At 43.2% G+C, this 23,107-nt stretch overlaps 1 protein-coding gene across 4 annotated transcripts in view; it reads right to left on the bottom strand.

Moving 5' to 3' along the window:
• Nucleotides 1-7,492: 7,492 nt before the first annotated feature.
• The window catches only part of INTS7 (integrator complex subunit 7), a 36,078-nt gene continuing 20,463 nt past the window's right edge, over nucleotides 7,493-23,107 (bottom strand). For 2 of the 4 annotated variants that reach the window (XM_034764537.1, XM_034764539.1), the window contains exons 14-20: nucleotides 19,082-19,276; nucleotides 17,688-17,791; nucleotides 17,218-17,286; nucleotides 13,671-13,803; nucleotides 11,893-11,991; nucleotides 9,977-10,162; nucleotides 7,493-9,013 (exon numbers count right to left, since the gene is read on the bottom strand). In XM_034764537.1, the coding sequence (XP_034620428.1) occupies nucleotides 8,720-9,013; nucleotides 9,977-10,162; nucleotides 11,893-11,991; nucleotides 13,671-13,803; nucleotides 17,218-17,286; nucleotides 17,688-17,791; nucleotides 19,082-19,276 (1,080 nt within the window). In that variant the 3' untranslated portion in view covers nucleotides 7,493-8,719. Of the gene's footprint in view, nucleotides 9,014-9,976; nucleotides 10,163-11,892; nucleotides 11,992-13,654; nucleotides 13,804-17,217; nucleotides 17,287-17,687; nucleotides 17,792-19,081; nucleotides 19,277-23,107 lie in introns of those variants that run through there. The other 2 variants (XM_034764538.1, XM_034764540.1) reach the window with 2 other exon arrangements.

Here is a 23,107-nt window from a genome sequence, read left to right as displayed (position 1 = left end):
AAAGGCCAAAGAAATCTAGGTCACCCTTTGTTCCCTCTACTCTCAATATCTGGTAGATCAAGTTTATTAGACAGATCATTTTCCTAGCCATAATGACTTCCGCTATGGATTCAACCTGAATTCTTTCCAAAAGGTGGAGACTGGTTCCTCCTTAATGAGCCAATCATTATGACATATTTCTAAAGCTCCCACTGTAGTGTCTGTTCTCCTCAGCCCAGTCCCCATATTCCCCCTCATGTATATGTATATCTCACACAATGCTCCTCTCTATAGGTTTCTGAGGCAAAAGGTCCCACAGCTCTTCACTGGAGCGAAGGGAAGACTAACATCTGCAGCCAGCTTTTTTAATTTGACTCCACTAATATAGTTTCTGCTCTTCTCAAAAGGCCACGACAAGTGGCTGTCTGGTTGTATCTATGTGTAATTGGGTGTCCACCTGACAGGACTGGAAGGGGTTAAGGTGGCCAGGCTGGCCAATTAACTCCCTAGGGCACACTTGGGAGAGGCAGGGAGCTGGGAACTGATTGATTAGGAACAGGCTCATCTGTGCTGGATTGGACAAGGCATATATAAACCCAGGTAACTGCCTGCAGACATAGGGCAGTCACTGGAAGAGGGAGTTGGTTTGCAGCTGGTACTTCTAGAGAAGGGGGGAGACTGGGAAGAGTAGGAAGCAGTCCAGGAAAGGAGCAATGAGGGCTGAGAGGGTAGAGTCCAGAACTGCTGAACAAAGGGACCCTGGACTGGAACCCAGAGTAGAGGGCAGGCCCGGGTTCCCCTATTGGCCACTGGGGAAGTGGCACCATCAGGGTAGCACAGGAGAAGACTGCCTGGGACTGTTTGTACAGAAATTTGTTAGTCTCTAAGGTGCCACGTACTCCTGTTCTTTTTGTACAGAGGACTTTGAGTAACCCCAACAGGGGAAAAGATGGATGATAACCCAGCCAGAGTGCCGAGTCAGGAAGAGGAGGTTGCGGTTCCTGGAGTGAGGCAGGTCTGCACAGTGTGAGGAAGATGGGAGAGGCACTAGCGGAAGGCACACCAACTCGCAGAGCTAATCCCCAGGATGTCTATCAAAGGCCAGAAAGAAAATATATTTGTAAGAAGTTATTTAAAAATCTCATGTTTAAAGACAATCTAACGCTATCTGAATGCATAAGGGGTTGGCAATGCTGGGATTTCCTCCTAGGCCTGACTTGAATAAGCCCCTAAAAACCACTGGAAGCAGTGGTGGAGACACAGCAGGAAGTGGCCTTCACAATCCCACGAGCTTTTGATGGCAGCAGAAGCTATTTAAAGGAACTGTGCTCAGCCTTGGTGGTGGAAGTGAGAGGAGGGGTTAGGTGAGAGCTCACATGAATGGGGGAAGGGATATTATACTGTAGCTATAAAGAAATAGTTTAAGGACTAAAAATCCTAATCAGCTGCTCAGCATTACCATTAGTGGGTGCAGCTGTGGATAAGGGAAAACGTGAGGGGAGGGCACTAGGATCCAGGAGAGGGAAGTGGGGCACCGCAGGTGGTGGGGCAGAGGGAGGGAGAAGTCACTGGGAGCTCTCACCCTCTTAGTCTTGTCATCACTGAGAGAAGCTCAGTCTATTTATATTACAGGGCTGGTTCCCATTTAATAACACTTACAAATGAGTTACCCCCCTCCCTCTGACTCAGTCAATTGTTCATTGGCAAGTCAGTAATTCATTGAATAAACTTTGTGCACACACAGTCACCACCATAACCACCATTTAACACTCTACTTTCACGAGAGCAATGACAGGGCCTAGCTCAGGGCAGGATGACATAGCCTCCAAAACTTAATTTTTTAAGAAAGGATTTAACCAAAGATTACAGAAGACAACTTGTTTAAATAAAATTTGAGTGTCGTTCTATTGACGTTTAACTCAAAACAGCAGAAAGGTAATAAAACCAGTGTCAGATACAGCCTTCGAATAATTATTTGTATTACTATTGCACTTAGGAGCCCAATCATGGACCAAGAGCCCTTCGTGCTAGGCACTGTACAAACACTGCCAGCCCCAAAGAGCATACAATATTTTGCACTTAATAGCACTTGAGACTCTCAAAGTGCTTTACAATGAATTCAGCCTCACAAAACCACTGTGAGGAGGGTAAGTAGTAGTCCCATTTTACAAATTGCAAAATGGAGGCCCACATTAAATGTCTTGCTTAATGTCAGAAAACATGACAGAGAAAGCTGAGAACAAAACACAGATCCTCTGACTCCCGTCCTGTGTTTTAACCACTATGACATCCTGCCCCTTTGATGAATGAAAAGTGGAATTCTTACGTGCTGGTGATAGAAACACAGATACTTCTCTCTCTGAGGATCTGTCAGGTTGAGGTGTCCAATTGCTGCTCTTGGAATGCTCTCTCTCTTGCTGTCTCTCACCTTCCCATGAGACTAGTCCAAATCTTAAGAATATATATGTGCAAACGTTGACAACTTACATTAATAGGGATATGCCAGTCAGGGAATGTTATGTACTTCTCTCAGTGGGAAACAGAAAATGATCATGTAAACCTTTCCTTTTCTGTGTCTATGACAGCGAATGCAGGCAGAGAGGTTCTTTATAGAAACATGCAGTAGAAGAAAAGGGACAGCGTAGAACTAGAACACATTGCAGAAACTCTATGGGAAGTCTGAGGGAATAAGTAACAACCAACAGTTGGATTAAATTAGCCTGTTTTGGAACATATGTGAGAAGATGGCAATTTACTCAGATTTATTGTTTGAAACTGATGGACATTTTTAATGACTTATTTTCTCTCTTGAACAGCTCTGAAAGACTTTCATGTTAGTCACTGGAGCTAGGCTGGTTACTTCTGACAGGTCACCTAAGTCACGTGTTTTTTCCCCCACTCACTGATTTGACTAACAGACTTGGGCTAATGGTTCTCATGCTACTGCTCTAAAAATAGCTGTGTAGACAGCACTTGAAGTTGTGGCTTGGGCTAGAGCTTGGACTCTGAAGCTAGCGAGTGGGGTGAGCTCCCATTGCTTGACTCTGTTGACCTGTGCTGGGAGGCTTGCTATCCTGTTACAGGCCAACTGCAGCTGCAATACCCAGGCATGGGGATGCAACTTGAGAGTGCTATTTCAGACTTAATAGTTTTGGTTGGTTTAAAGGTGACCTACAGGTAAGGGTACTGAAAATCCAGCATAATTATATGCTGAATGTACCACACAGCACTAGTAAGGAGGGACATGAAGCATAACGTGTAATGGGATTTAACCATGGAAGAACACAAAGGTTACATTTCAAGTCAGTTATTTGCTGAATGCTCCCTCTTTAGTACAGTAACTCCTCACTTTAAGTCGTCCCGGTTAACGTTGTTTTGTCGCTGATCAATTAGGGAAGATGCTCATTTAAAGTTGTGCAATGCTCCACTCTTACCTTGTTTGGCTGCCTGCTTTCTCCACAGCTGGCAGCCTCCCTATTACCCTTCCCCCCCAGCATTTCCCATCCGCCGGCAGACCCCACAGATCAGCGCCTTCCCCCTCCTCCTGCCCATGGCAATCAGCTGGCTTGAGGTGTTTTGGAGGCAGGAGGGAGGAGCGAGGACTCAGTGTGCAGGCTCCCCCTGCCCTGAACGCTGCAAGCCAGCTGACTGCCCCAAGCAGGTTGGGGGGGAGGAAGGGGGAGCCTGCGCACCAAGTCCTCGCTCCTCCCCCCTAAATGCCACAAACCAGCTGATTGCCCTGGCAGGAGGGGGGGGGGAGCGAGGACTCCATGTGCAGGCTCCCCCTTCCTCCCCTGCCCGGGGCAATCAGCTGGCTTGCAGGTTTAGAAGAGAGGGGAGAAAAGCGAGGATGAAGCATGGGAAGTAAAGGGGAAGGAGAGGTGGGGGGGGCAGGAGAAAAGGCAGGTCAAGGATGGGGGCTTAGGGGAAGGGGGGTAGTGAGTGGGCCGAGGGTTGAGCCCCCCACCCCTGGTGCTTGCAGAGTAGGGGAAGCTGCTGCTGCTGCGCAACATGCTTCTCCTAGCCTACAGAGCCTTCAGCCTCCTTGCCTGCCTCATCTCCACTGCCAGTGGGCTGTGCCTGTGTACGGTAAGGCAGGGGCACCTCCCAACTACAGTACAGTACCTGTATTAAATTGCTTGTTTAAAATGTATATAATGCCTTTTGTCGGGCAATAAAAAGATTTCCCTGGAACCTAATCCCCCCATTTACATTAATTCTTATGGGGAAATTGGATTCACTTAACATCATTTCACTTAAAGTCGCATTTTTCAGGAACATAACTACAACGTTAAGTGAGGAGTTACTATATTAATCTTTTGGGAATTCAGCATATAATTCTAAAACTGCTGTAATTGTTAGTAATCTATTTGTGAGTCTCCTTTAAGCTATAACTACATATATATATACACAATCTAACTGTGCTTATTTTCTTCACAAACACACACACACACACACACACACACACACACACACAATACTATTCACTCAAATCACATTAGTTCCTTTGGGTAAATACCACCTGGGGTGAGGATTAAAACTATGTATCTAATTATTATGAAGTATCAAGTATAATTGTATATTACAGACTTACAGAAATACAAAGGACTATTAAATTGACTAATTTATATGCCTTAGTCTATATCTGAAAATCTCTTAATCTTCACATGTGCAGCTGTTGACTAATCAGTGTGAAAAACTCCTTCAGCATGTCAGAAAGAAATGCAGGTACTTGCACAGCAAACAGCCATTCTATACAAATCCATTTATAGTGTTTAGCGGGTTCTTTCCCCCCTCTCCAGTCCACGAGGACAAAAACAAAAGCCCTCCCTTGAGTACAAAGTCTGTAAAACTAGCAACCTGCAAAGAAAAAAAAAAAAAAAAAAACTTGTTTAACATGGAGCAGGTTTTGAAGTTTAAGGAGGACAGTAACTTCCACCTGCTCTTCTTGTAACTTACAAACAATGTAAGCAGATGTTGAAAAATCCCTAGAGTTGGTTGATCTGAGCAAGCAAAACTGAACAACTTGTTCACTGCTGGATGAGCTGTTGGCCTGTATTTTGCGGTCCTTGCTGCAGACAAAGCATACATCACCCCAGGCTGAAAATGGAAATTGGCATCCTGTTTTCTTGTAACCATGCTGCTCTCATCAGTATGGGATCAGACCCGATAAACAAATGAGAGGACTTGCCGCCTGCCTTGACTGCTGCTTTGTTAAGTTCCCCTGTTCTGGCTCCCCTTAGCCACTTATGTGCCACATGGCACATTGAGAAGAATGCATGTGGCTAATCATGTACATGCTCTTCCTGAAATACAGCACTGAGTGAAACTGCCATTCTGGGGCATTTACAACAAAACTGAGGTCAGAGACAAAACTTCACTTTCAGTCTCATTGCTTGGAGTCAAAACCAGAGTGCTTGGAGTTCTAAGGGATTGTCAGATCAGATCAACAAGCTTGTCTTTGAGGGACATACGCCTTTTTTTGCTAGAAAAATAATTGGGTCAGAGTTGGCATTGGGGGAGTTTCCCTAGCCTACCCTCAAGTTTAGTTTTATTGTGTGAAAAACATTTTGACAAACCAACTTTCCTGTCATTTATTAATTCCAAATTAAGAAAGATCTACAGTCCTACTGTCACAATTTCCTTTCAGTTCTTGGTTGTCTTGTAAAGTTGTAGTCAACACATTTTCATCCATATATTATGTCAATTTATAACAGGGTAAGAATCAATATTCATTCCCTAGAGTAGGAGCTGAATAGTTTAACCTTTTACCTTTTCTTCTGTTATTTTCACTATAAGGATGGTCACCACCCTATTCCTGGAGACACAGCAAATACCAGCTCCATGCATGGAGTGAATGCAGCAAGCCCCTAGTCTCTTTCTCTGTTCCATAAATGAATTTAATATGGAGTTTCCAGCTATTAAGGATTGTCTTGTGGTTAAAGCACTGGACTGGGATATCAGAGTTCAGTTCCCATTTCTGCCACAGACTTCTCATGTGACCACAGCTGAGTCATTTCTCTCTCCAGCCATCAGTTCTCCATCTGTAAAATGGGTGGAATACTTCACCCCACAGGCATGTCCTGAGAATACATTAATGTTTGTGAGGAGCTTGGATATTACAGTGAGGAGACCATGTATGTACCTAGGTATCACCTTTAAAGACAGTACCAGCTTTCCAGGCCATCTGCCCTCTGCCTCATTTCTCCACTCATTAGATATGTTCTTTCAATAACCAGGCTGATATTTATAATGTCATGCTATGTCATGTACCACTGTGCACATCAAGAAAATCCATTTCCTTTTCACCTAGGATATGTCTACACTACGGGAACTATACTGGCATAGCAATGGTGGCATAGCTATGCTGACATAACCCCACACTGTAGACACAGCCTACACCAACAGAAGGGGTTTTTATTGTCAGTGTAGGAACACCACCTCCCAGAATGGCAGTAGTTAAGAACTACCAGCATCTATACTGGGTGTTAGGACAGCATAACAGCAGCAGGTAGGGGGATAGATTTTTCACACCTCAAGTGATACAGGTATACTGACTTAAATGTTAAGCCTAGACCAGGTCTCAACCTGTCAGCCAGTCCCCTCTGAATGAACTACTAATAGAATCCATAAGCAAAGGGCAGACTTCCTGTTAGATTTCCTAATTTCTATTTTGTTTGGGGGGGGGGGGGAAGATGGGGACGGGCAAGGGGATTTTATTTTGTAACACTCCTCCTATTTGTGTCTTGTATCCCCCTTATCTTCTTTCAAAATGCTCAGGAATTAATACCCAAAGTTGATGAAGCCCACCCATCCTTGCTTCCAATTTCCTTCTTTGAGAGTCACACGTCAAGAGGAGGCAAAGTAGGCTATTGCTTAAGAAGGAAAAGAGGTAACAGATCTCTACACATCATCCAGCTACGCGGAGCAGGTGAATGTTGAAAAACAGGACATTCTATACATACAAAAAGTAAGGTCAGAGGCTCTAGCCAGCTTCTAGAGTGAAGCCCATCTGAATAGATAGATATTGAAATTAAAAAAACAACTGCATTCAAGCTATTAGAGATGCCATGTTACAGCTACCAGCTTAACATTTTTTTTTTTTTAAATGAGTGATGTTCACATACAGCATCGAACTGATGGAACCTAAATACCAACGTAATTGGCATATTAGAAATTCACAGATTAATTCCTGCTCCCATGCATAGAAATTCAAGTGGCTGCAAAGTCCAAAAGAAGCTTGTCCCCAGCACACTGGCATGGTCCAACCTGCCTTTGGAGCACTAAGCAGGGATTTCCCAATAGGGATAGATTAGGCATATGCCACATGATCTATTTTCTGGGATGCAGGCATTAGTGGATTTTAGTCCTTCCAGTCTTCAAGGTTTCACATTTCAAAGGAGGAATGAAAACTATCTGTGAGCAGGTGGTATAATTAGACCTCTAATAGTGCTATCTATGGCGAAATGCTTCAAGAAATCCCTGTTAAAATGACTAACATGGTCAAAGATCATACTGACTGGGCACCAGAGCTTTGGCATTTAATAGTCCCCCACTTAAAACGTTAAACATTAAACAGATTTACAAATTAACGTTTCCTCTTTTCAAAAAAGAAATTAAAAGTAAACAAAGCCTTGCAAAGGCAGATAAAAATGAAACAAAAAAGCCATTTCTATCCTCCTGTTTGAGGAGGCACAACCAATCATATTTGTTCCCACCACTGAAACTTCCCTTCCCTTTTAAAAGTAATTTCTCTGTTCTCCAGTTGACATCCCTTCAGGACAAGTACATACAGAGGCAAGAGAATGAGCAAAGACAGCGCTGTGTGCACATTAAATACAATGCTGTTGGCTGGAATGCTACCACAATATTTTTCAGCTTCACAAATAACAAAATTACTACTATAACTATCCAGTATGATGTCCAGACACTCCTGCCAACAGCTTCACATTACGACACACCCACCTTGGGTAACACTGTTTTGTTTTGTATTGAATTGCCCAGGCTGTTAGCGGGTGGCCTGGGAGCCCAAACACCAGAACGTATGCTCCTCAGGAAATGGCAGTCAGGTGCATAGCAGAGTTGATATGCTAGGTTACCAAGGAAGGTTCTATCCACACAACTCTCACAGTCTCCCCAACTGGCAAATTTCAGAGAGTGCTGCTGCCCATTGGTCTTGTAGAATATACCGCTGGGGGACAAATTGTAGGCCTAGTATAAAAAATGGAACTCCAGACTTAACCCAAGTTGCACCTATTTACACCAGGACTGAGGCTGTCTACACGACCAAGGGGTGCGATTCCCAGCTTGTGTAGACATATTTGCAGTGATAAGTGCAGCATGAATATAAACAGCAGTGTAGCCTTAGTAGTGTGGGAACTGGCAGGATGGCTAAGCCATCCTGAATACACACCCATGGTGTTCAGGCTGGTTTGTACCTGGTATGGTTAAACCATGCTACCATGGCTACACTACTATTTACGCTCATGCTAGCTCTCATCAAGTTAGCGTGAATGTGTGTATACAAGATGGGAATCACAACCTTATAGCTTGTATCATGGACATAGCCTCAGTGTGGTCCAAATGACTAGTTTAAGTGCAACAATAATGGCACTAAGAACACAGAGGAGGAAACTGGTGGGACTGCCAAAGCGTTTAAATGTCGCCAAAAGACATCGTATCCAAGCAAAGTGAGATGCCTGTAGGCTAGCCCCATGAAAATTAATGGCACTTTTGGTGACTAAAAACGCGAGTATGCTGTTCTTTGCTGCTGCTGTTGCTGCTGTGTCGGTGGCTGTCCTTGCTGTTGTTGAAGGCGAACCTGCTGGGAGTAGGGATCCTCAAGAGATTTAACAAAAATGGTGGTTTTGGGCCCAGTCTTCCAAACAATACCATTTAAGTCTTTTACAGAGGACTCTACTGTGATGTTATGGGTGCCAAGGATCGCCAAGTTCAACAGAAACTGAGTGCTGAAGTAATCGTTGTGTGGTTCCACCCTCTGCTCCATCTCATTGGTCATGTTGTCAATGGGGATCTGGGAATACATGAAGAGTCAGAATGTTCAGATCCTGACAAGCTACCACTCATTCTGTGTAGTACGGTACGGAAAGACAAGCAAGAACAATATATTAACTGTTCTCACTTTTCTCAAATCAACTGAGGCCTAATTTTGAGCAAGGCCTCACCCATTCTCTGTTGATGGGTGCAAACTGCATTCACCAATAGAGGAAAGGTAGCTGACATCAGTTATTTTCAAGCAGTTCTAAATCTTAAATTAGTATCTAAATAGGATAAACATTACATTCTTCCTAGTAGCTTTAGAACTGGTCTACTTTTCAACTGGCTTTTCACTGAATATTACAAATTGCCTAGCTTGTACACGTCAGAAGCTTGGATCTTTGATGAATTGTTCACCTGAATTTAACATAATTGTATTTAACAACTATTCACTTAGGGCAGACTGCATTCCTAGGTCAGTTACTGTAGGCAGCAAGAATCCTAATGCTTAACACAAAGGGATTTCAAATATGTTTGTGTGGCTAGTTGGTAGAGAATTAGCTACTCTTGCCTTTCTCCTCAGGTGACCTGGCTGCATTCAGAAGGGAATTAAGTTCCACAATATGAAGCAAATTCCCACAACAGTTAGAATGATGAGTTTCTGCTCCACAGAGCCCCACATAAAGGCAGTATCAGTTTGCAGCAGGTGTGGACTGAGGAACTCAGACAGCAATGCATGAGGAAGCTAGCACATTCCTTACCTGGACTATGCCACGCTCTAACCAGTGCTATAAGTCTTTCTTTCAAGAGCACTAAAACTAGTATAGAAATACAAACAAGAAACGTGCATTCCCCTTTAGTACAAGAATTGGTGAGAATGAAGGGGAAACGCGATGAAAGGATGCTTTCTACCAACAGAAGTGATAGAAGACTATGTTCTGCTCTTGACAGTTATTTGTCAATAAAGCCATAGGGCACATTATGGCTATACTACCCATACCTTGTAGTCCTGTCCAGATTTGCTCTGCAGTGTTGAAGATACGTTTAGACAGACAGACTGAATTTTGCGGAAGAGACCTGGTTTGGAGCCATGCTGAACCACTCCCTCCACCTTTAAAGCCAGCTGTTGATTGTTTTGTACTGCAATGGGCTCTGCAGGGTTCCGTGGAGATGGAGACAGAGCGAGCTGAAACACAGGAAGTCAGGAGTGGAGATTACGGACTTTGAGAGATTCAAAAATTAGTTCTTCTCAGGAGAAGTGTGCAATTCATAGGTAAAAGGGAACAGCTCCCTGTACACTGGAAGGGGGAAGCAACAGATGAAAATATACAACTGGAAGGGGAGAGAGAAGAGTCTCCTAAAGCATATGAGAATTAATAAAGGGCCTTGGGAACACCAGACATGCTCTTTGCACCTGTAGCATCAGTTACACATCTGTGAAAGGAACTCCTTAAACAGCCCTCTAAAACCCACAACTAAAGACCAGATTAAAAGTCTGAGTCTATTTTGCTTCATTGTTCCTAAAAGGTGCAACTGTCAAGATTGGGTATTCCCTTCCCCTAGTGGAAGGGCGTGTCCTCCAAACTCCAAGGCTCCCCTTCATTTCCCTCCCCAGTGGCTCCACATCATGCCTGGCTATTCTAGTCCTGCCAGCTGAAGAGGGAGAAAATGCTTTTCAGTCTAAGACTGTAAACATCACTTATAAATGAGCAAGGAAGATTGCTGCAGAGTGACAGGAGATGTTCCCTCAGGAGATGGGCATTGCGAGGACTTCCTTGTCCAAGACTGAGGAAAGTTGGTGAGAGATTTTATCTTCAAGGCTCTACAGTTACAAAGTTTAGTTCTGTTTACTTGTTAAGAGCCCGTAAGGTTAGGACTCGGATAATCTTATATACACACACTTCAAGTTATTCCAAATAGACCTAGGCTCAAGAGGTCTGAAATTTTGTGCCTAAAGCAGGTTGATAACTCAGATGTTTGTTTTAATGCACTTTGCAATAGCATTGCCAAATCCTGCTTCCTTCAGGCAACAGATGAAAGTGGCCAAGAGCTACAAAATATCACAGTACTAACTTGACAAAAGCCCACTTATCTCAAAACATACCATGTTATAGAAATTCAGAACAATTAGTGAGATGGGAAATTACAATGTCCACAAAGCAAAGAATGTTACAAGAGGCTGGCTACCAGTGTTTCATTTGAATGGTGTTACCCACCATCCATATATAACATTTTCAAAAGAAAATAGGGGAAGTATTTTCAGAAGTGATTTAAGCTGCAAATGCCACATTTTTAAAGGTATTCAGGTAAAGAAATACCTTTAAAAATCTGCCCCTTCCACACTAAGTTTCACTGAGACTTAGACACCCAAGTGTCTAAATCATTCCTGAAAAGTAGGATTTGGACTTACTGCTAAGACACTTATATTCTTTTGAAAATTTTGTCTCAAGTCTTAACTTGCAATTATCTGTACATAACCAAATCAAAGGAATGTGTTATAAAATAATTTAAAAAAAAGTCTACGGAAGACACTTACTGACCCTGTTTGATAGCTAAGTATTAAACCATAAACCAGCCAGTTATATTCCTCCTCCCACAATACCACACATTTCATTCTTTTAAACTGAAATTGGTTGAGTCATAATGGAAAACAGCATCACAATCCAGTAATTTCTAGTGTTTTATGTGACTTAAATAGCCTGAAAGAATTGGTTTTGGTTTTTTAAATCTGCTTTTAGAAAACCCCCTCAAATCCCCCAAATTTGCTTCCAGGTTGAGACACTAGGCAGCTTCCTTGCTCTAGCATGATGAACACTAGAGCTGTATCTTTTTTCTTTTTTTAGGATGATTGTTATATTTCCCCATAAGATTCTTATGCATGAACTGTAATCTAAATCCAATCTGTGCACTGCTTACCTTAATACTTGTAGATTGCAATTTCTGAAAGAAATACCTTTGAAATGAAAGGGGAACTTTCAACAAAGCGATAACCGCATTGCATAAGCAAGCTGTGTGCTGTAAACAGAGACAAGGCAAATGAGACGAAATTCTTTTAACAGCAACATGAAAAGCATGTCCTTCAAGCAGTAATACTGCAGTTATTTCTACTAAGGCCATGTCCAGACTGCCACTTTACAGTGGCAACTTTCTCGCTCAGGGGTGTGAAAAAACATCCCCTTGAGCACTGCAAGTTTCAGCGCTGTAAAGTGGCAGTGTAGACAGTGCACCAGTGCTGGGAGCTGCGCTCTCAGCCCTGGTAGCTACTCCCCCTGCGACTACACAGCCAGGTTAAAGCGCTGCCATGGCAGTGCTTTAACGTTGCTAGTGAAGACATACCCTAAGAGACCAATAAATGCACCATCAAGGTTGCAGGATAGCACATATTTACTAGCAGAGATGGAAAGAGACCACTAGATCATCAGGGCTCTCTTCTGGAAGGGCAGAACACAGAATGTCCTGACCTGACAGACCAACAAGATAGCCAAGAAGAACCTACAAGGAATACATGCAGTGTTATTTCAGCTGTAATGTAAGAGGGCTGAGGTCAGTGGAGTTGCACCCATTTACAAGGCTGAATTTAGAACATTGATGTTTATATCTGGCTTAAAAACGATTCCCGTCTCACTCATGTAAGTCAGGAGTAATGCCACTAGAGTAAATTAATTACACTGGTCTAAATCTGGCATGATGGGAGAATCAAGGAAAGAGTTCAGTTTGTTTTTATATATTATACCCAGACTGAAGAGCTGGAAAGCAACAGAAAAGGGATTCTATGATGAGAGACTTCGTAAAATACTCAAGAGATTCTAATAATCTTTTGAAGTTTACATTGGCTGTGTTTTATAGTTCACTTTAGAATAAGTGGGTTATGTCAGTTTAAATAGTAAATAGAAGTAGATGCAAAAACCCGTGCATGAAACATGGTTTCCTATAATTTACATTTCTGCTTTATCAAGGCCAGTAATGTTACCAGAAACAAGTACTAGTACTGTACAGCAGTGAAGAAAAGAGCAGTATGTTATCAGTTCTGTATTTTCGAATAGTACAATTTGCATTGTGTTCTCCGATGACCTGCACGGATAAGAGAAACACTACACTTGCAAAGTGCTGTGCTGAAATGCCACTGGCCTGACGAATGAAGCAAAGCTGGAAGGCTGTGACACATGGACTCTGCAGCATTTCACACATTCCACAGACAAAATTGCTGCATGACAGCAACTACAGCACTAGTAACAGAGGATATGACAAACTGACAAAAGTCAGAATATGTAATGTTAATGTTGACATTCCTTTTTTTAAACCTTTACTGTAGTGCCCTCCCCCCCCCCCCCCCCCCCAGTCAGTAGCATCATATCAGTCTCTGCATTTCTTGACTTTTGTCCATTCTGATCAGACCATTAATGTTACAGATGCTGTAACTAGAACTGTGGAACAAGAAAAACACTATTAGTCAGTATGTGAGCTACCTCCAACTTTGCTTCCCTCTTCAGGCTAATTTTATTTAATTTCATAGCTCCAAGTGCAACATCATCATTATTGATACCCCCTATTCATTGGAGAACACATACGCTAATTGTAGATGATGCTAATGAAGGGCTGAATCAATGTATTCTTTAGCATATATCCTTCAACACCAAGGAAACGAGTTACAGAATGTTTTAGAAGCCTCTCTTTATACCGTAGCTGCTACTTGCCAAGTAAGACACAGGAGCGTATTTCCTGTTCAATGATTCCACTTCCTCCAACACATGATTAAATACAGACATCATTCTTCTTTCATATTCACTCTCAACATGTGCTGCTCCACTCGAGGTGTACTCCTGGAAACTAGAAAATAAGCTATTTTAATTGTGCCCGACATACTCCACCCATCCTAGTCATCTAGTCCCATCCTCAAACAAGTTCCAATAAGATTGTTGTTTATTCCAGCTTTAAGTATCTTCAGTAAGGAAGATTTCATTTCTTTCAAACAGCTTGTTCTGTTCCTTGGCTATTCTGATACTGTAATTATAATCTATCCCCTCCTATTTAAACCCAAGTTTTCCTTCTTGTAGTTCAGGGGTAGGCAACCTATGGCACTCGTGCTGAAGGCAGCACGCTAGCTGATTTTCAGTGGCACTCACACTGCCCGGGTCCTGGCCACTGGTCGGGGGGGGCTCTGCATTTTTATTTAGTTTTAAATTAAGCTTCTTAAACATTTAAAAAACCTTATTTACTTTACATACAACAACAATAGTTTAGTTATATATTATAGACTTATAGAAAGAGGCCTTCTAAAAACGTTAAAATGTATTACTGGCACGCGAAACCTTAAATTAGAGTGAATAAATGAAGACTCGGCACACCACTTCTGAAAGGTTGCCGACCCCTGTTGTAGTTTGTCCATGATTTTTTGTCTTGCCCTCTTTAAACCCCCATTTTGCACAATTAGGTCTTTCTTCTGTCCTTTCCTAGAGCCAACATCCCTAAATCCATTAGCTTTTCTTTACAAGTTTTATTTCTTAAACTGTGCATTATTTTTATTGCTTTTCCCTAATACTCTCTATTTTGTAAAGATCTTACAGTGACCAGAATCTAAGGAGGTTCTCCAACTGAGGACCTACCACTGCAGACTAGTACAGGATAATTACCTTGCTTTTTATCCCTGACCCCAAAGCAACAGTCCTGTTAAAAGCCACTCAGGTCTTGGCACAATCCTGTGCTCAAATGCACATACACAACTTGACTGACAGCAACAGAAGTTACATAGGTGTACATGCAAATTAAGGCCATATTTTCCTTTTTGGAACATTGTCATATCACTAAATCTCATTTACCATAACCCTGTACCAGGGTGGTCTGCCCTCTTAAGGGTGGTTGTGCCTTCTGGTCAGCCCAACCTGTCACATGGCTTAGCCCGTCGAGGTTTGAAAGGTCCAGAGTGAGAGCATGAGTGTGTAAAAAGGACCTAGACGTTATTGATACAGAGGAAGTGGCCCTGGCACTAAATGGTGCTTGGGAGAAAAATCCCATCACTGTTTCTTTAAGGGCCAGAAGCCTTGTAGAGAGAGCTGGGCAAGGCTCCCCTCTTGCCCAAGCCAACAGGGGATGAGCTGGGAGTCAGGCACCAGCCTAAATGGTGCCTTTTCTCTCATAGCAGGGCAGACACAAGCAAGAGAAGTCTACCTACTGGATTCTCCTAGCCTGAGGATTGAGAGGGGAAAAAGGAGCCAGTTGAGGAAGAAGCTGGCTAGGTCCTACAGCTGTCTAAATTATATCCCAACCCCAAGGAGGAAAGCAGAGGACTTCTGTTTAAGGAGAGAGGTAATAACTGCTGGAATTACCCAGTTCCAGGAGGAGAGCTAGGGGTATCCTGCCATAATGAGCGATAGAGTGACTGCTTCATTGATGTATACCCCATTCCAGGAGGAGAACTGGGCACTCCTGTTTAAGGAGACGGGGGGGACTAGTTAACTCACGACCCAGATCCAAGGAGGAGAGCTGGGGGATTCCTGTTTTGAAGGACAACCTCAGCTTTAGGAAGGGGGGGGGGGAAAGAGAAGAGAACAGGGTGTCTCTTGAACTAAGGCAAAGAACTGACCAGTCCTCTTCTAGGGACCCAGATGTGGGTGACCTTGGGCAACTAACAAAGTCAGTCACCCACGGTAGAAAAATGTAATAAATCAGACCCCTCGAAGGGAGTGTGGGTTTCTGAGCCAACCTAAGTTTGGTAATTGACTGAAAGAACCCAAAAGGGCACTGAGTGCAAGGTACTGGCAGGGCCACGAGTGGGAAACCTCCAGAATGTCGGAGATATTGTCGTTGCTCCAGTATTCTTCCTGTAATTGTACATTTACACATTTCGTCCCATGTCAACTACCCTAACCAAGAGATCAGGGCCATTATGCTAGGCAACGTACAATGCAGTCAAAACACAGCTCTGACCCCAGAGAGATCACAGTCTAGGTTTGTAACAAGACACAGTGGGTGAATGGATCAGACACATAAAAGGGGCATGACAAAACATTACAATAGTAAAACAAACATGCTTTACATAATCAGTACTCTGAGCTGTTCACCTGCCCTGTCATTTCCAATCAACATTCTCTTTATTTAATTTCGTTGTATTGATTTTAGACCATGAATGAGTATTATACTTTATTCTTCTACCTGGCCTCAAAACATTTGATAAAACTTAATGAATTTAGTTGCAGCACATAAGCAAGCATTAGCATCCTCACAGATAGGCTAATTGAGACACAGATGCTAAGTAACAAACTCAAGAAGTCACTGGCAGAGCTAGGAATACAGTCCAGATCTCCTGGCACCCAGCCCTGCATTTTAAACATGTAACAATCCTTCCTCCCGCATCCTACCATACCAATTATTTGTGAACCCTTGCTGTTAAATATTTTTACGTTTGATTAGCATAGCTTCCCATCCACGCTCCTAGTCATTAACGGAAATAATGGTTAGGACTGATTCCCCTATGAAGCCTATTTCAAAACTCCTAAATTGAGAGTAGTCATTATTACAGAGCTAAGTTTTTTTATCCGATTAAACAGAACGTATTTATGCAATCTGCATTTCTCAAGTGGAGAGTTTCAAAGGATCTGATCTGGCACTCATTAATTTCAAAGGAAGTTGGATTGGGCCCAAATGAAGGCATTTTATTAGTGCTAATCAGTCTTATGGGGCGAAAAAATTATCCCTCGTGTCATTCCACTAAAGTCAATGGATTTACACCAGAGAAAAATGTAACCTATTAAGTATGTATCCTAAGGTCTCTAGAGCAATGAGAGAGAAAGTGCACGCAAGGAGGGAGGGATTAACAGCAGATGACAAAATCCCAAAAGAAAATCACTGGTATGAATGGAACAATGAGCTAAAAACAATAGAACAAGCAGCGGAGGAAGTATCTGGGAAGTTATTTCTATGATTTTGACCCAAAAATATCTATACCTAAAAACAGCTCAATTCTACTTAATTACAGTATCTTTTACATTAAAATGAAATTAATTTGGAGTAAAACAAACACAAATAAAGGACAATTTGAACGGAGGCTACCAGAGTATCTTCAATTTAAGCTTAGCAAGATCAGAGCTTTGTAGCAGATCTGTGTATGTAAATGTGCCCAGTGTGGAATCAAGGGTATATTTATGTATCTTCTGCATTTTTCCCTTGTTAATAGGGTCTCTTAGATAGAAAACTAAGTTAGGGAGCTGGGAGTGGAGAGAGTAGAAATGTTACCAGCAGACTTACCTTGCAGATTCTGGATCCAAAATCAGGGCTTCAACTGCATGCGAAATCAATAGGCAGCTCTGCTGTTGTCTGACATTATAGGAAAGATTTATAGCCATGCTATCTCAAAACAAAGTAATATTCCCTACTAGCATTTTTCATTATGACAACTAAAGGAATATAAAGAGGTAACTGCCATAAGTATCTGCACCAGCTACAGGGCAAGAACCAAAGACTCCTAGTTTTCCAAGATCATACCCATCAAAGCTTGTGTAACAAGTGAAGCAATTCCAAATAACAAAAGAACATTGTGGGAGGGTGACAGATTTCTTTTTGAATAGGTTTCAAAATACCAATATTGAGATTTTTAAAGCAGTTATTAGCGGCTTCAGAATTACACTTCATAAACTAGGATTGTTGAGCCTTACATCATCCTTACAAGCAACCTCAAATAAAAACAAGTAAATTCTGAGTTCTGAACAGTAGGATACAATTCTACATTCCTTAAAGTTGCCGAGTCTGCATCGAAAGATGACTGATACAGATCCCCATATCGTGTAGCCAGGTTACGGAATTCTTCCATAGAGAGTTTCATCTACAGCAAAGAAACAATGTTGCTGATCAATAGAAATAAAATACTACAGCTGTGTTCTACAACAGGGGTTATCAACCTTTTTCTTTCTGAGGCCCACCTCCCCCCAACATGCTATAAAATTCCACAACCCACCTGTGCCACAACAACTGTTTTTTTCTGCATATTCAGTAGATTAAAAGCCAGGACTGGCGTTAGGGGGTAGCAAGGGCAACTGCCCAGGGTCTCATACCACAGGGGGCTCCACAGAGCTAAGTTGCTCAGGCTTTGGCTTTCAGCCTTGGGCCCCAGCGAGTCTAAGGCTAGGTCTATACTACCCGCCTGAATCGGCGGGTAGAAATCGACCTCTCGGGGATAGATTTATCGCGTCCCATTGGGACGCGACAATCGATCCCCGAATCGGCGCTCTTACTCCACCAGCGGAGGTGGTAGTAAGAGCCGCCGACGGGAAGCCGCAGAAGTCGATTTTGCCGCCGTCCTCACAGAGGGGTAAGTCGGCTGCGATACGTCGAATTCAGCTAAACTATTCATGTAGCTGAATTTGCGTATCTTAAATCGACTCCCCCCTGTGGTGTAGATGTACCCTAACGCTGGCGCTGCTCTCTGGTTTATTCGGGCAGGCCCCCTGAAACCTGCTCGTGGACCCCCAGGGGGCCATGGACCCCTGGTTGAGAACCGCTGTTCTACAACATTGAACTGAGCAAAGCCATAAATGTTTTGGCAATGTACCTCTAGTGCCCTCTATTTTACATTTCTGAAACTTGCCAAAGAGAGTAAGCTAGATGTTAGATATTACAAAATAAATCATTCATTGACTAAGCTGTTCTTTCTAAACTATTAACAAAATGCTAATATACCATTCAATAACTTATCTCATACACACATTATATAAAGGACTACTGCACCTCTCTGATGAGTCTAGCTGCTACTCACCCTTTTTGTATGTCTCAGATATTGTCTACTCTACAGCTCCTCTATGTAGACTGTAAGCTCCTCAGGACAGTATAATACCTCCAAAATATTCTGTACCCTTATAAAATATGAGTGCATTCAATTGGTAATTGCATATGTAACCACCCCATGATTATATATGATGATACACCAAAATGAGGGCTTGCACAGGCACATGGACATCTGTGGACACCGCAGTTGAAAAACAAGGCCCAGTATGCAATGACAAGCTCAGTAATACTTTCCCTTTCATTTCTTCAATCAGAGAATTAAATTTTCTCATCTCAACAGGTAGACCAAGTTCAAATAAAACTGCTCAGGAGAGAAACAATGAACACATGCCTGGGTAGAGATGCGCCCACATCTCTGGAGGTCATTTCCTGATGTCATTGCGATTGTTGTGGCAATGGCAGGTGGTGGACTAGTTTTTAGGCTGTTACAGGTGCAGATGAGTTGAGAGAAAGCCTGCAGAAGGTCAATCCTGAGCTTGACAAACCCACATTGAAAGCTCAGAGGGTTAAGTGGTGTGCTGGCAGCCTGAAAAACAAATAAAACCAGGAGGGTGATAGTTTGGGTCAAAAACATGTGTGACATTTATAAGAACCTTGCAATATCACTGAATTTTTTCAGACGAAGGGAAGTATTTGGCTTTGATGCCAAGATTATTTTTTAAAACTCAGGATAAAGTTACACAAATTAACTGATTTGTGGTTAAAAAGGCATAATAGTTAAAAAGACCTGATAAAAGTTTTAATATTGGATGTAAGTACTTAGGAACTTAAGTTCAGACTCCACAAGATTATTTTAACTTCTGAAAGAAGCTGCCACTTAAGTTGCTAAAATATAACCTTACAGGTTTCACTCCCCCTCACAAAACTGACCTGAATAACTCAAATCTTTTCAGTGGGTGGGCTAGCCCTTTAAGGTTCAGCAGCACCTATGCCTAGTTATCCACTTCCAGGGTGACAGGTTTGGGAATAGGCTGGTGGTTGGGTCAGATGACCAGGCATCACATGATAGCCAAGAGGCGGTGTTTCTTATAAAGGGACAGAGAGCTACAGACAGGGGTGAAAGTAGTATTAAATTCTTACCGGTACGGGGGCTGGCTCCGGGCCCCCGGAAGGGGAAGGGCCTCGGGCGGAAGGGGCAGGCTTGGGGGTCAGCCTCCCCCAGCCAGCCCTTCAGCGCTGCCTGGCCCTCATCACCTGGGGTTCCGGTGGCGATTTAAAAGGGGCCAGGGCTTCGGCTGCTGCGGCAGCAGGGAGCCCCGGGCCCTTTTAAATCGCCAGCCCCGGGGCAGCTGCCCCTTTTGCCACTCCCCTGTCAGCAGCTGGGGGGGGAGGGGAGGGACTGGGACGGACAGATGACGATAAAGCGCCATGGCAGCATTTTAACGTCATTGCCACTTTTGCCCCCTGGTTGGAGGGTCCTTTGCCACCGCAGCGCTTTAACGTCGGCTGCGTACAGGCCGGTACCGGCCCACTTTCACCCCTGGCTGCAGGAGACCCAGGGTCAGAAAGGACTAGGGAAGGAGTTCTCCACACCAGCAAGAAGAAAAGGTCTAGCAGCTGCTGTTACCTGCAATGAGAGGAGGGAATTAGGAGGCCCTTGAGGAAGGACGCATCTAAAAGCAAGCAGCTCAGAACAGATAGTGCAGATGGGTGTTGAAAGGAGTTGATAAGTGCACTTGTTTGGGGTCCAGGCTGGAACTTCCATTGAGGGTGGGAGTATGCAAGGAACTGCTGAGCCCTGTGACAATCCTGATTGAAAATGGGAAGAGCCAGGGTTATGTTGCTGGACGTATGTTTTGTTGATCTATGCTATCTTAAACTAAATCCTGGAAGGGGTATCAGAGTTGTACACACATTTGGGACAGTTCTGAGAACTCAAGAGTGGGGTAACTGCAGCAGCAGGGTCTGATGCTGGATGAGGCAAGACCCTGTTTCACAGCCCCCTAATGAGGATCTAAAGTTTCTGTATCTTCCGTTCCTGAAGGTATGCCCATCTTATTTCCTCCCCACTGCACCAATTTTAAAAAGGAGAGTTTGTGCTGGTGAAAGGTGCCTCTTTATTCTCTTCTTTTAGTCACAGAACAGCTATAGCACAATTTGCACACACTTGCTCAGTGTTTCTCACCTAAGATCAACTAGTAGAGACTGCCTCTGGCAGGGAGCGAGTGGGTAAGTTCAATCTTCAAGTGTTGGCCTCTCCGCCAGCAGGAGCATCAAATGTGATGACATTGTGACATCACACTTGTTTGCTAGGAAGTGAACTGCCACCTACCAAATTTATGAAAGATGGGCCACTGAACAGTACCCAGAATATAGTGGATTTTCAGTAACTACTGGGATACATTTGAACCAGTGACCCAGAGACAAGAGGTTCTAGCACATTACCTATGTAAAACATGAGCTATCCAGCCCCACTCATGGTCCTTTGCTTTCCTTTCTCCAGATCTCTAAGGAAAGGTTCGGGGGGAGGGAGGGGAGTTGTTCAGAGTTCTCTTAACAGATTTGATTCTGTGGAAGAAAGCTCATACACTGTAAAGGTATTAGTCTCAAGACTATACTGCAGTGATCCTGACAAAGCAGCACATAATGATGTGAGCTCTAAGGAATGATAGTTTAAATTGCTTAGTCAGAGTTTTGTATTTTCTCTCTCCCCATTGGTAATACTTTTATTGGGCAGTAAGCGTACAGCTTCACGTACAATAGATGCTCTGTGCCAGAGAACAGGCCTTGTCCCAAAGAGTCTATACTTACTGTGTGAATAAGTAGGACAGTCTGTCACAGATGGAGACTGGAACTGAAAAACTTCACAGAAACATTTGATTTTTAGAAGAGTGAAGTTGTTTATGCTGAAGTGTTAGGGTAGATGTAGGAAGGAGGATTGTGTACATGGTCAGAAGGAATCATGCAGCTGCAGCAATATGGGGGTAGTAGGTGGTGCACTGACTCGACATACGGTGTGGGCTGAACAGCTGGAGCAAGTTACCATGCATCCTATGTTCCAGCTGGAATGAGGTGATTAGAAAGAGGATGTCAGTCAGCTTGCCCCAGTTGTTCCCTTGCTACCAAGATAGTCAAGAGCTATAAATAAAACAGTGCTACATTGGCTGAACTGATGCCATGCTGTTCACACAGGGCCTCAGTGGAGGCAACGGTTGGCAGTTTGTAATGTCAAATGTGTTAGTTTTACTTTCCCTGACAAGCTAGAGAAGCTCCTCCCTCTCCTCACACATCTGGGATGTGGTGCTGATCCATAATGTGGGCAGGAATCATTAAAAAAGGGATAGAAAAAAAAGAAGGGGGGATAGAGAATAAGACGGAGAATATCTTATTGCTCTTATATAAATCCATGGTATGCCCACATCTTGAATACTGGGTACAGATGGGGTCTCCTCATCTCAAAAAAGATATACTGGCATTAGAAAAGGTTCATAGAAGGGAAACTAAAATGATTAGGGGTTTGGAACGGGGCCCACATGAGGAGAGATTAAAGAGGCTAGGACTTTTCAGCTTGGAAAAGATGAGACTAAGGGGGGATATGAGAGAGGTATATAAAATCATGAGTGGTGTGGAGAAAGTGAATAAGGAAAAGTTATTTACTTGTTCCCATAATATAAGAACTAGGGGTCACCAGATGAGTTTAATGGGCAGCAGGTTTAAAACAAATAAAAGGAAGTTCTTCACACAGCGCACAGTCAACCTGTGGAACTCCTTGTCTGAGGAGGTTGTGAAGGCTAGGACTATAACAGGGTTTAAAAAGAGAACTAGATAAATTCATGGAGGTTAAGTCCATTAATGGCTATTAGCCAGGATGGGTAAGAAATGGTGTCCCTAGCCTCTGTTTGTCAGAGGATGGAGGAGATCACTTGATCATCACCTGGCATTGGCCACTGTCGATAGACAGGATACTGGGCTGGATGGACCTTTGGTCTGACCCAGTATGGCTGTTCTTATGTTCTGGGACATCGGCACCTGAAAGAGCTGCTTACATGACTGCCAGAACAGGGATATGCAGTGACTGCAATGATGGGTCACAAATGTCCCTTAAGCAGCATTGACTGGCAGGCTGACAGTCACACAAGGAGTGAAAGGAGGATGAAGCTGGGAGTATTAAAAATAGTATTTGGTTCTTATAGTACTTTGCATCCATCTGAAAGTGCTCCGTAACGATGAGCAGATGTGTTCGGCACAAATGGGTTAAGCAATTTGTCCAGATCACGCTAAGTTAGCGACACAGTCAGCAATAAAAGCACCTCTCCTGACTCCCAGCTCTTTGTTTAATCTTCTGGACTATAGCAGCCCACAAAGTGAAAAAGCAAAGGCCTCCCTCCTGACTGCAGCCTACACAGAGTGCAAAGAG

The sequence above is a fragment of the Trachemys scripta genome, chromosome 3 (genome assembly GCF_013100865.1).
Source record: "Trachemys scripta elegans isolate TJP31775 chromosome 3, CAS_Tse_1.0, whole genome shotgun sequence".
NCBI lineage: Eukaryota > Metazoa > Chordata > Testudines > Emydidae > Trachemys > Trachemys scripta.
Note: the sequence above shows the minus strand (reverse complement) of the source record. Positions and strands in the feature narration are given on the sequence as shown.